Here is a 14043-nt window from a genome sequence, read left to right as displayed (position 1 = left end):
TACCCTAGCAAGAATGCTAGTAGTAAGTGGTCCTGACTATGGTTCCAGGAAAACCGACAGGTTACATTTAGTGTTGAGCCCCCAGGGCTGTAGACTATTCAAGTTGAAAATCCACATTTTTTTCTTTCTGGTATAGAAGTCTGTCAAAAATCACCTCTTCTTAAGGGTAGATTAAGTTTGTAAATTCCTTTAACTAGGAGCCCCTTGGGGTCACCCGCATGGAAGTTGAGAAAAGCAGTGCTAGGGGGCACTGATCATCTTTTTTGATGAAGCTTTGGATGTGTTCACCAATTCTGATCTTCAACTGTCTCTTAGTCTTACCCACATATATTTTGCCACAGGGGCAGGTTAGCATATAGATAACTCGTGTGGTAGAGCAGTTAATGAAGTAATACATTTTTAAAATTTCTTGCCATCACAACTGGTGAACACATCCATTTTATCAACATGTTTGCATATCGCACATTTTCCACAAGGATACATGCCCTTCAGAGGTGGAAGATCGATCAATCAGTTCGATTTTTGGGATCTTTGGTATTGAGAGTGAAAAAGGTTATCCCCAAGGTTCTGAGATCTCCGTGCTGTCATTAGGGGTCGATCCCCAACAGTTTCTCCCAGGATCGGAGACTTTGATAGAATATGCCAATGATGGCTTAAAATGTATTCCCTGGATAAGTGAACGTGGGTGGTGGCTGGTAGCCTCCAAAAGGGTATTGGCTGCTGTCTCCAGCCTGTACATTTGGGTAAGGATTTTGTCGTCCTTCACACCTATGCTTAGATCTAGAAAGGGCAGGGTTTGATGATGATAGGAGAAGGTCAGTTTAATATTCCTATTGTTGCAATTTATTTCATCAATGAATTGGGATAGTTGTTGTGCTGTGCCCCCCAGATCATGAGTACATCATCGATGTACCTCAGCCACATGGTACTGTTGTTGAGGTACAAGGGCAACCGATAGACAATCTCCTCCTCCCATAGACCCAGATGGAGGCAGCCAATACCCTATTGGACGCTACCAGCCACCACCCACGCTCACTTATCCAGGGAATACCTGTTGGCCAATTCCTTAAAATCAAAAGGAATTGCTCACAGAAGAAAGACTTTCGGGTCGACGCAAGGGACATGTATGGTAGCTTCAAAGAAAGGGGCTACTCACAAAAGTGCATCAGAAAGGCTAAAAACGAGCCATAAATGCTGACAGGCGAGATCTCCTCGATACAACTAAACGTACCAGGATCGATGACAGCACGGAGATCTTAGAACCTTGGGGATAATCTCGTTCACTCTGAATATCAGAGATCCCAAAAAACTAACTGGCTGATCGATCTTCCACCTCTGAAGGGCATGTATCCTTGTGGAAAATGTGTGATGTGCAAACATGTTGATAAAACAGATGTGTTCACCAGTTCTGATGGCAAGAAGAAATGTAAAATTAATAAGTTATTAATTTATTAATAATAAATTAATAAATTAATAACTTCATTATCAAAAAAGATGATGAGCGCTCCCTAGCACTGCATTTTCTCAACTTCCATGCGGGTGACTCCAAGGGGCTCCTAGCTAAATGACTTTACAGACGTCATCTACCCTTAAGTAGAGGTGGTTTCAACAGAATTCTATACCAGAAAGAAAAAACTGTGGATTTTCAGCTTGAATAGTCTACAGCCCTGGGGGCTCAACACTGAATGTAACCTGGCGGTTTTCCTGGAACCATAGTCAAGACCACTTACTACTAGCATTCTTGCTAGGGTAGATATATAAATATATAATCCCCCTTGTAGAGCTAAACTTCCCTAGTAAGGGGGCCTTTACACTTCTCTCTCTTTCTTTCCTTTCTTTTTTTTTGACTACTCTTAATTATTAATAATATTCAGTATATTCATTCTTCTTATGTTATTTTTGTTATTTTATTTCCTATATTGCTATATTGGTCAGATAATCCACTGAGTGATGTTTATATATATATTAGTGGTAGAGAAGACTTTTATTCTTTTCTATTTTCTTTTATATGCACAGATCCCTGCTGCACTACGTTACTGGGTTATCTTACTGTTGTCTGTGTGTGGTTGGCTAGGTAACCAAAAATAGACGTGTGCTTAAAATCCCGTGCACATACTAATTAGCTGTGTCTCCAACTGACTATATAAGGATATCTATCACACTTCTACCTCATGCTCTGAGGAAACTCGTGTCACGAGTGAAACGCGTCAGTAAGATGCCATCACGCCCTATGAACTGAGGGCACAGACTACTTGCTATAGACACTCCTCACCAGACACCCCCGTATGTACGTTGGAGCGCGGAAGCGATACCCGGATGTCAGCAGTTCCAGGGCTAGACATCAGCAACACATATGGAGCAGTGAGCGGAACTTCTTTCTCCGTCCCGTGAGAACCGATTTATTTCCACAGTGACTGTATGATCGGGCGGCCGGATAGCAAGATGACCTGGAACGAACTACCAGGAGAGTGGTGAGCTGTATCTACGTCCATTATACCTGATCGGGTACTGACTTTACATATACCCAAAAACACTCACTTCCCCTACAGGCACCCAGTAGATGTCCCCCTAGCCCCAGCGGTATCTACTACCCGGGCTTAGACTGTCCTCTGCTAATAACCGGCTACTTCACCTGCTTTTTGACTGCTATCCATTAGCTCTGGATCCCCCAACCCCTTGAGAATTCAGCTGGGTCTCTTCCTTCCTACTCCGGGGAATGTCTTCCATACAGACTGTTACCTAATACATCACTGAAGTTATCTGTGGAGTTGCTATTCTCCCCTGTGGAGTATCACACGGAATCTCTGAGAGCATAGCTCTGCTGGTTCTGAGATCAATTCAATCATAGATTCAGTATACAATTATGTGGAATTAGTGGTCCATGGTGTATGTATGGATTGAATGTCTGTGGTGGCTACCTGTGTCCTCTGACAACGTTGTCTAATTTTATCCGAATGTGGTGGAGGTTATATTTTTCACTGTTACTAGTGTCTATGTGGAATTGATTAACAAACATTTAACTAATTTTGATTACTACCGGCTGTTTCTCATTGATGAATTCTTTGGGAATCCTTTCCCCCTATATGTAGAATAAATATGAAGCAAGTGAAGTGTGAAATCCTGATCTGCATATATGTTCTGGGTCAGTCCCTGAAAAAGTATTAAAATCACTTAGAATGATTAGATTAGAATGAGAGCCAGGAAGCAGACATTTTAAAGAGAACTCAGCAAAGACAGCTTGCCTATTCTTTTTTCCTTTAAATTATAACTATATGATAGAGAACACACTTGATGGTTAAAAATTACTTTATGATGAAGTTCAGTAATGCATAATGAACGATTTTTGCAACTATGCCCTTGAGTTATATAGTATACGATAATTATTATGGCGCACTTTGGTGTATTTTATTTTCACGAACTTGCACATTATCGTTAAAAAAATAACGCAAAGCCTCTATTTTAAGCAAAATGGTTACTGTTTTTTTCTGAGCATGTTTCCCAGCTTTGCTCTTTCATTAGGTTTTATTGTCATATATGGCTTTTTTTCTGGAACAATGGAGCACTGGTCTCATATAAAGGTTCAACATACCCTATTTAATAGTCTCCATCTGTAAGTCCAGACAGTAGGGAAGCCATTCTCAACCAGGGTTCCTCCAGAGGTTGCTAGGGGTTCCTTGAGCTGTGGCTGATGAACCACCTTTTTGATGGTGCCTACAAAGTTCGAGGTTCAGTATCACTTAGCAAAGCCAGCAGCATGACACCAAATATTAACTTTTTAGCTGTCTTTAAGGGTGGCATTCTGAGCACCACTTTAAGGGGAACATTCTTCCTATTGGCCACCAGTATAAGGGGCATTGTTCCTATTGACCCCTGATAAATTGGTTTTAGTAAAGGTTCCTCGAGACCTGAAAATTATTTTTGGGGTTCCTCCAGGGTTAAAAAGTTGAGAAAGGCTGCAGTATGGAGCAATTAGCCTACTTCAGTAAAAGTAAAGATAGCCTATATAGTGAATATTTTTCTATTGCATGCATTATTATGTGTACATATATCAAATATGAGTGTTGTGGCCCAGTCACGTGCTGGGCTGCATGTCCTTCATTAGGGATGAGCCGAACACCCCCCTGTTCGGTTCGCACCAAAACATGCGAACAGGAAAAAAGTTTGTTCGAACACGCGAACACCGTTAAAGTCTATGGGACACGAACATGAATAATCAAAAGTGCTAATTTTAAAGGCTTATATGCAAGTTATTGTCATAAAAAGTGTTTGGGGACCTGGGTCCTGCCCCAGGGGACATGGATCAATGCAAAAAAAAGTTTTAAAAACGTCCGTTTTTTCAGGAGCAGTGATTTTAATAATGCTTAAAGTCAAACAATAAAAGTGTAATATCCCTTTAAATTTCGTAGCTGGGGGGTGTCTATAGTATGCCTGTAAAGGGGCGCATGTTTCCCGTCTGACAGCCAGTCTGACAGCAAAATGACATTTCGAAGGAAAAAACCCATTTAAAACTACTCGCGGCTATTGCATTGCCGACAATACACATAGAAGTTTATTGATAAAAACGGCATGGGAATTCCCCACAGGGGAACCCCGAACCAAAATTTAAAAAAAAAATGACGTGGTAGTCCCCCTAAATTCCATACCAGGCCCTTCAGGTCTGGTATGGATATTAAGGGGAACCCCGGCCAAAATTTTTAAAAAAATGACGTGGGGTTCCCCCTAAATTCCATACCAGACCCTTCAGTTCTGGTATGGATTTTAAGGGGAACCCCACGCCAAAAAAAAAAAAAACGGCGTGGGGTCCCCCCAAAAATCCATACCAGACCCTTATCCGAGCACACAACCTGGCAGGCTGCAGGAAAAGAGGGGGGGACGAGAGTGCGCCCCCCCTCCTGAACCATACCAGGCCACATGCCCTCAACATTGGGAGGGTGCTTTGGGGTAGCCCCCCAAAACACCTTGTCCCCATGTTGATGAGGACAAGGGCCTCATCCCCACAACCCTGGCCGGTGGTTGTGGGGGTCTGCGGGCGGGGGGCTTATCGGAAACTGGAAGCCCCCTTTAACAAGGGGACCCCTAGATCCCGCCCCCCCCGTGTGAAATGGTAAAGGGGTAATTACCCCTACCATTTCACTAAAAAACTGTCAAAAATGTTAAAAATGACAAGAGACAGTTTTTGACAATTCCTTTATTTAAATGCTTCTTCTTTCTTCTATCTTCCTTCATCTTCTTCTTCTTCTGGTTCTTCTGGTTCTTCCTCCGGCGTTCTCGTCCAGCATCTCCTCCGCAACGTCTTTTATCTTCTTCTCCTCGGGCCGCTCCGCACCCATGGCATGGGGGGAGGCTCCCGCTCTTCTCTTCATCTTCTTCTTCATCTTCTTCTCTTCTTTCTTCTTCTCTTCTTCATTTTCTTCTCCGGGCCGCTCTGCATCCATGCTGGCATGGAGGGAGGCTCCCGCTGTGTGACGGCGTCTCCTCGTCTGAAGGGTCTGGTATGGAATTTAGGGGGAACCCCACGTCATTTTTTAAAAAATTTTGGCCGGGGTTCCCCTTAATATCCATACCAGACCTGAAGGGCCTGGTATGGAATTTAGGGGGACTCCCACGTCATTTTTTTTTTTAAATTTTGGTTCGGGGTTCCCCTGTGGGGAATTCCCATGCCGTTTTTATCAATGAACTTCTATGTGTATTGTCGGCAATGCAATAGCCGCCAGTAGTTTTAAATGGGTTTTTTCCTTCGAAATGTCATTTTGCTGTCAGACTGTTCTAAACACGGGAAACATGCGCCCCTTTACAGGCATACTATAGACACCCCCCAGGTACGAAATTTAAAGGGATATTACACTTTTATTGTTTGACTTTAAGCATTATTAAAATTACTGCTCCTGAAAAAACTGCAGTTTTTAAAACTTTTTTTTGCATTGATCCATGTCCCCTGGAGCAGGACCCAGGTCCCCAAACACTTTTTATGACAATAACTTGCATATAAGCCTTTAAAATTAGCACTTTTGATTTCTCCCATAGACTTTTAAAGGGTGTTCCCCGGCATTCGAATTTGCCGCGAACACCCCAAATTGTTCGCTGTTCGGCGAACTTGCGAACAGCCAATGTTCGAGTCGAACATGAGTTCGACTCAAACTCGAAGCTCATCCCTATCCTTCATGTGTACAGCTAACCATTTAGTTGCTGTACTCTTTAACTTGTACTGGCCAGCATAGATTGGTCTCTCACCTTGAGGCGCCTTGAGCATGGGATCTTTTCCTAGGTACCAACACAGAGGCCCCTATGCCTGGCTTAACCAGCTTCACCCAGTAGCCTGTTCATACCTTCTATAGGCCTTATGAAAGCAGCTTTACCCAGCACCTATTTGCTTCTGGGACATTGCCATTTTGAGGTTATGAGAAGGAAGAGTCCACATAATGGAAGCCTTTTCAACTTTTCACTGAAACACAGTTGATTGACATATATACATCCTTCCAGTTGTTCCAATGGCAATGGCACATTCCTTAGTTGCAAACAGAGATATGAGCTGAGCAGTCCATACTTTTAGAAGAGTTCCACCAGAGTTCTATATCCCATGCCTAATGGATGTGAGTAGTCCTATTGGTCCTGCATCTCTCCTTCCTTTCTTTCCCCTCAGGGTGAAGCTCCCAGACACTAGAGCCTCAAAGAATACATCTTTGCATGTCTTGGTCTTTGCATTGCTTCTCACAACCAACTACCCAGACAGATACTTGCCAGACTATTTAAATGGAGCCCTCTACCCAAGATGCCCTACACTGGCAGGGACAGGACTGGCACTTCCTCACTATCTAAGGTAAACAACACCATTCACTACTCTGGGGACCTCTAGCAACTACCCAGTTACTTACCCGGCATATTCTTACTACAAGAGTTCCTAGCCCTAATTTTGCCAACATTTAGTGGTAAATTTGCAGAACAGTACCTCTATGCATCCAACCTACTCTGCAAATCACAAGACTGCAAAAAATATAAAGAGACAGCAGCTGCCCTTACGGCCAAATAACAGACAAGGCTCCAGCACTTCCTTCAAAAATTCTATGTTCCTTTTTTTCTAAGCGATATACAGCTGTCACATGACCCAGTTGTTTCAAAGCCCGTCTGCAGGGAAACATAAGCAGAAGGAGCTGCTAGTCCTTTGCTGCTGGGAACACGTTCAAAAAAAAAAAAATAGCCTTCGAAATACAGTAAAAATAAATATTATTAATAAACTGTTTTAGATCATCATACAAATATATATTTGAAATCAAACCTTTATTATTTTGTGGCAATAACATGGTGTGGGTGGATATCTGACAGTCACAGGCTGTCTCACACCCCTCCAGCTTCTTAGAATAAAAGGGAGGTGAGGCCACCATTATTCTACATGTAATATTTCACCCCCATTGTGCTTAGCTGGTTAGTGAGCATGGAGGAGTAGGAAGGGAGTGGGTTGCCATTTACCACTGTGTATACTTCCACATGTGTGACCCTTTAGTCACATGTAGGCATGAGCTTCGTGTTCGAGTCGAACCCATGTTCGACTCGAACATCGTCTGTTCGCCTGTTCGCGCCAAATTCGTGTGGCGCGTCACGGCCCATAATTCACTGCGACATCGCAGTGCATTGCTGGCTGATGATTGGCTAAGCATGCACTATGACCCGCATGCTTGGCCAATCACAGCGCCACCTGAACAGAGAGCCGTAATTGGCCAAAGCCAAGGAGGCTTTGGCCAATTATGGCTCAGGGGATTTAGTACACGCCCCACACTATATAAGGCCGCCTGCACGGCGGCCCTGTGTAGTGTGTATTCCGGCGTTCATTGAGAGAGAGAGAGAGACAGACAGTGACATTTGATTTGAGTTAGATAGATTAGGCAGAACAGTCAGTCAGTTAGCTGCACTTACAGTGTATTGTGTATATATATGCATCCCAGGTGTTGCATATATATATATATATATATATATATATATATATATATATATATACACTGTATTCAGTTTAGCTAGATCCGTTCTTGTTATCTTCCTACTGACAGGCAGGCTTGTCTTGTTACAGTATTTACAGCTACCTGAAGAAAATTACTGGTGTTCTTTTGATCCTATTAGTACCACAGTCAGGCAGCTAGACTATTTACAGTTAGTGCAGTGTGTCCTGCTCACAGTGTTCAGCTAGATCCGTTCCTGTTATCTTCTTACTGACAGGCAGGCTTGTCTTGTTACAGTATATACAGCTACCTGAAGAAAATTGCTGGTGTTCTTTTGATCCTTTTAGTACCACAGTCAGGCAGCTAGACTATTTACAGTTAGTGCAGTGCGTCCTGCTCACAGTGTTCAGCTAGATCCGTTCCTGTTATCTTCTTACTGACAGGCAGGCTTGTCTTGTTACAGTATATACAGCTACCTGAAGAAAATTACTGGTGTCCTTTTGATCCTATTAGTACCACAGTCAGGCAGCTAGACTATTTACAGTTAGTGCAGTGCGTCCTGCTCACAGTGTTCAGCTAAAACTACAAGTTAGTGGGGTGCGTCCACCTCACAGTGTTCAGCTAAACCTACAAGTTAGTGGGGTGCGTCCTGCTCACAGTGTTCAGCTAAACCAACAAGTTAGTGCAGTGCGTCCTGCTCACAGTGTTCAGCTAGATCCGTTCCTGTTATCTTCTTACTGACAGGCAGGCTTGTCTTGTTACAGTATATACAGCTACCTGAAGAAAATTGCTGGTGTTCTTTTGATCCTATTAGTACCACAGTCAGGCAGCTGGACTATTTACAGGTTGTCCTGAGGCAGGCCAGGAAAGTCTGTGTGCATTTCCGCCGGTCATGTAATGCCAGTGCTCGGCTGACGGACCTCCAAAAGGAGTTTAACCTGCCCAAGAACCGCCTAACCTGTGACATGCCCACAGGTGGAACTCAACGTTGGCCATGCTGCAGCGGCTGCACACGCAGCAGAGGGCCATCAATGAGTACCTGTGCGACTATGGCACCAGGACAGGGTCAGGGGAGCTTGTTTTTTTCCCCACGCCAGTGGGCCATGATCAGGGATGCATGCACTGTCCTGTCACCATTTGAGGAGGCCACGAGGATGGTGAGCAGTGACAGTGCATGCATCAGTGACACTGTCCCCCTTGTCCACCTGTTGGAGCACACGCTGCGTGGAATAATGGACAGGGCACTTGAGGCAGAACAGAGGCAGGAAGAGGAGGACTTCCTTAGCTTTCAAGGCCCCCTTTATCCAGACAGTGTTCCTGCATGCCCGCCGATCACACAGGAAGAGGACGAGGAGGAGGAGGAGGAGGAGGAAGATTGTGTCAGTATGGAGGTGGAGCCTGGCACTCAGCATCAGCAGCAGTCTTTAAGGGATCAGTCCCAAGAAACACATGGACTTGTACGTGGCTGGGAGGAGGAGGCTGTGGACCATGTCGTCCTTAGTGACCCAGAGGACTCCGGACCGAATGCCTCAGCAAACCTACGCTGCATGGCCTCCCTGATCCTGCAAAGCCTGCGTAAGAATCCTCGTATTCGTGGTATCAAGGAGAAGGACCAATACTGGATGGCAACCCTCCTTGATCCATGTTACAAGGGTAAGGTTGCGGACCTTATCTTGCCATCGCAGAGGGAGCAGAGGATGAAACATCTTCGGGAGGCCTTGCAGAAAGGTCTGTGCAACGCATTCCCAGAGACTGGAAGGTTACAAACTCCTGTTTCTGGACAACGTGTTGCTGAGGCTTCGGTCAGTCAAAGAAGGAGCGGTGGAGAAGGTGGCCATCAGACCGATGCGTTCAGACAATTTTTTGGTCCGCAGCCCCAAGGTATGATCGGTTCCAGCAACCATCGCCAGCGTCTGTTTTACATGATGCAGGAATACCTAGGGGCAAGATCAGACTTGGACACCTTTCCCACCGAAAATCCTCTGGGTTACTGGGTCTTGAGGATGGATCACTGGCCAGAGCTTGCACAGTATGCAATTGAGCTACTGGCCTGTCCTGCATCTAGCGTTCTTTCGGAACGCACATTCAGTGCTGCTGGAGGCGTGGTAACCAATCACAGGGTGCGTCTGTCCACCGACTCGGTTGATCGACTGACCTTCATAAAAATGAATCAGTCTTGGATCACCACCAGCTACCAAGCACCTGATGCTGATGTAACCGAATAATTTTTTTTGAAATCTCAGATCCCTTCAAAGACTGCCTATGCTGATGCTGAGTGACTATCCCTGAGTAATTATCCTCTTCCTCCTCAATCATCACGCTGATAGCTTGTAAGAACATTTTTGGTTCTGGGCGGCACCACCAGTGCCTAAGGCACAATTTTTCAGCCCCTGTTTAACAGGGGTGTGTAATTACAATTTTTGATGCAATACTTTGCAGCAGGGCTCGTTCTTGCGTTCCAACTAGAGTGTCTGTGAGGGGTTGCAGTGTTGTGGCACCAGCACCAGTGCCTAAGGCCCAATTTTTCTGCCCCTGTTTAACAGCGGCGTGTAATTACAATTTTTGATGCAATACTTTGCAGCAGGGCTCGTTCCTGTGTTCCAACTAAAGCGTCTGTGAGGGGTTGCAGTGTTGTGGCACCAGCACCACCACCACCACCACCACCACAGGCCCAATTTTTCTGCCCCTGTTCAACAGGGGCATGTAATTACAATTCTTGATCTAATATTTCACAGCAGTGCCCATTTCTGCACCCACCAAGAGCGAGTGAGGACTTACAGTGTTGTGGCACCAGCACCACCACCACCACCACCAAAGGCCCAGTTTTTCTGCCCCTGTTCAACAGGGGCATGTAATTACAATTCTTGATATAATATTTCACAGCAGGGCCCTGTGAGGGCTTACGTTGTTGTGGCCACAACAACACTTAAGGCCCAAATTTCTGCTGAGTATATAGGGTAGGCCCCTACTTTCAAACATCTAACTTACAAACTACTCCTACTTGCAAACGGAAGGAGACAACAGGAAGTAAGATGAAATCTACCCCTAGGAAGGGAAATTCTCTCCTGTAAGAGTTATTATGGGAAAAACATTTCTCCTTTCCACTGATGCTTTCCAATCCTTGTTCCACAAAAAAACCCAAATTCTCAAAAAACATTTGTCATTGGGACAAAAAGTGAGGTGAAATCTTCTAAAGAGGAGGAAAGACAGCAAAACAAATGTCACAGGGGTGATAACCCTTCCCTATGTTTTCCAAAAAGCTTAAAAAAGATATTTTGGCTGGAGCTAAACACGTTAAAAATGTACCCGTTCAAAATGACAAACAGATTCTACTTAACAACAAACCTACAGTCCCTGTCTTGTTTGCACCGCCTGTATACTGCTGTTCAGAGTATATAGGGCCTGGTGGCCCCACACCTTTCCTTATTTTAATTTGGGTGCGGGGTTCCCCTTAATATCCATACAAGACCCAAAGGGCCTGGTAATGGACTGGGGGGTACCGTTTGTCTCACTGATTTTCATCCATATTGCCAGGACCCGACATTACATTAAACTCCCAAGCAGTTTTAAATGAGATTTTTTCTTTAAAAATGACATTTGGTGCAGGGACTGTTCTAAACACGGGAAACACGCGCCACTTTACAGGCAAACTATAGACACCCCCCAGGTACGATATTTAAAGGAATATTTCACTTTTCTTTTACTTTAACCATCATTAAAATCACTGCTCCCGAAAAAACGGCCGTTTTTAAAAGTTTTTTTTGCATTGATACATGTCCCCTGGGGCAGGACCCGGGTCCCCAAATCCTTTTTAGGACAATACCATGCAAATTAGTCTTTAAAATGAGCACTTTTGATTTCGAACGTTCGAGTCCCATAGACGTCAATGGGGTTCTAACGTTCGTGCGAATTTTCGGTCCGTTCGCAGGTTCTGGTGCGAACCGAACCGGGGGGTGTTCGACTCATCCCTAATCATGACCGAAAGTAACAACACAGGCCGCAGTCCAGAGTGGATGGGGAAGAGTGGATCTGCCCCTGCAGACAAGGGAAAGAAAGCAACTGGGATTCTATTAGAAAGTAAAGATATTATAAGTCTAGTCTGGAACTATTTTTCATAGCAACAAAGGCTAAAGAAACATTGTAATAAATAAAAGGCACTCTGCTTACTTCTTGTGTATGCACAATGCCCGTGTTCAAGCTGTCATTAGGACAGGCAAATTTTACAGAGCCAGTCAGAGTGGCTCTGTACCTTATGATTGTTCATCGCAGTGATCCCATGTATGTAAAGAAAAAATGTGAGCAATTTCTCCACTGGCTCCCACTGGTTACCAACAAAAGTGAGTACACTAACCACAATGAGGGCAAATTAACCACAAAGGAGTAAACAGAACTGAAAGGGGGCACACAGGAGGCATATAGACCATAAAAGGAGCACACTGACCACCAATGTTTTAGGGTAAAATCACCACTGACCACCAAGTTATGGGGTGCTCATCACTGATCACCAACATTTTAGGGGCCACACACTACTGACAATCCCCATAAGGGGAACTAACTCCTGACCATTGAAATCTGCAAGCTGTTCTGTGTATTACACATTCTTGACCCCTATACTCTGAGTGCTGCACTGTATACATTATATCAGTGGTGTATTTAGGTTTTGTGCTGCCCTAGGCCTGACTAAACTCGCGCACCCCCTAATTTAAATATGACCCACCCCTTCCTGTCAAGGCCATACCTCTTCCTTTTTAAGATCCGCCCTGTCATCTTCATGGGAAGAGGACAGAGGGACACCACAGGAGGAGGACAGAGAGGGATGACGCATTTTTTCATTTGGGGGTAAGGGGATATGTGCTGGGTGCTTTGGGAGGGGAGGATCAGAACCCCCCCCCCCCACTAGCACATATCCTCTCCCCTCTCAAAGCACCCAGCACATATCACATTACCCCCCTCCCCTCATCCATGTGTGCATCTGTTATCTGCCCCCCTTCCCGGTTACTGTGTCCCCCTCCACTGTAAACTATACACAGACCTCAGACCGGCAGCGTAGCTTTTGCACTGAAGTTGTGTCCCTCCTCTGTGGCTTCTCCTCCTCCTGACTGTGTACACTAGAACATTAGAGCCGAGAAGGAGGAGGAGCCGAGGAGTGTGTGTGGCTGACAGTGGGGAGAGAGGTGGTGGCTGCTACGAAAAGCTGATCGGCGCTTGTGGGACCCCAGGTGGCAGATGTCCTGGGTGTCCACGCTAGCGCACCCTGTATGGCCAGTTACCGAAGCTCAGTGCCGGAATTTGTTGTGGGCTCCGGGACAGTGGCGTCACTAGGTTTGGTGTCACCTGGTGCAGTAAAAATTGTGTCCCCCCCCCTTAATTTTTGGACTGGAGGCCCAGCGTTGGAGCTCATTTTGGCGGTCAATAAGGCCTAGAGGATATCAGGTTGGGCACTTCCTAATAGCTCAATCCCTGGGAACAGTAATGGATAATGGCCAACAGGCTCTCTTACCAGACCCGGTGAAACTGCAACAGTGATCCCTCCGGCTGGACGTTCGCTCACTCTGGGTTGCCAAGGCTGACTCTAATCAGTAGTGTAGCATGTCTGTACCCCGGCAGTGGCTTCATCTTTCTCCCCCTCTGGTGGTGCAGATACAGCGTGGCTCTCTCTTTGGTGGTGCGGGAAAAGCGTGGCTCTCTCTGGTGGCGTGGCTCCCTGTCTGGTCGTGCAGGTACAGCGTGGCTCTCTCTTTGGTGGTGCGGGAAAAGCGTGGCTCTCTCTGGTGGCATGGCTCCCTGTGGTGGTGCGGGTACAGCGTGGCTCTCTCTCTGGTGGTGTGAATACAGCGTGGCTCTCTGGTGGTGCAGGTACAGTGTGGCTCCCTCTCTGGTGGTGTGGGAACAATGTGGCTTTCTTTCTGGTGGTGTGGGTACAGCGTGGCTCTCTGGTGGTGCGGGTACAGCGTGGCTCTCTCTGGTGGTGCAGGTACAGTGTGGTTCTCTCTGGTGGTGTGGGTACAGCGTGGCTCTGGTGGTGCGGGTACAGTGTGGTTCTCTCTGGTGGTGCATGTACAGCGTGGCTCTGGTGGTGCGGGTACAACGTGGCTCTGGTGGTGCGGGTACAGCG

The 14043-nt window shown here is 45.7% G+C and overlaps 1 protein-coding gene across 4 annotated transcripts in view; it reads left to right on the top strand.

The window, feature by feature from the left end:
• Positions 1-14043, top strand: part of C1QTNF3 (C1q and TNF related 3) — a 146036-nt gene that overhangs the window by 117059 nt on the left and 14934 nt on the right. For 3 of the 4 annotated variants that reach the window (XM_073630378.1, XM_073629547.1, XM_073632044.1), the window contains exon 6: positions 6641-6817. The exons of the other annotated variant lie outside the window; for it this stretch is intronic. In XM_073630378.1, the coding sequence (XP_073486479.1) occupies positions 6641-6817 (177 nt within the window). The remainder of the gene's footprint in view (positions 1-6640; positions 6818-14043) is intronic. 4 annotated transcript variants of the gene reach the window in all.

The sequence above is a fragment of the Aquarana catesbeiana genome, linkage group LG01, assembly GCF_042186555.1.
Source record: "Aquarana catesbeiana isolate 2022-GZ linkage group LG01, ASM4218655v1, whole genome shotgun sequence".
Taxonomy (NCBI): Eukaryota; Metazoa; Chordata; class Amphibia; order Anura; family Ranidae; genus Aquarana; species Aquarana catesbeiana.
This window is presented reverse-complemented; position numbering and strand designations above follow the sequence as displayed.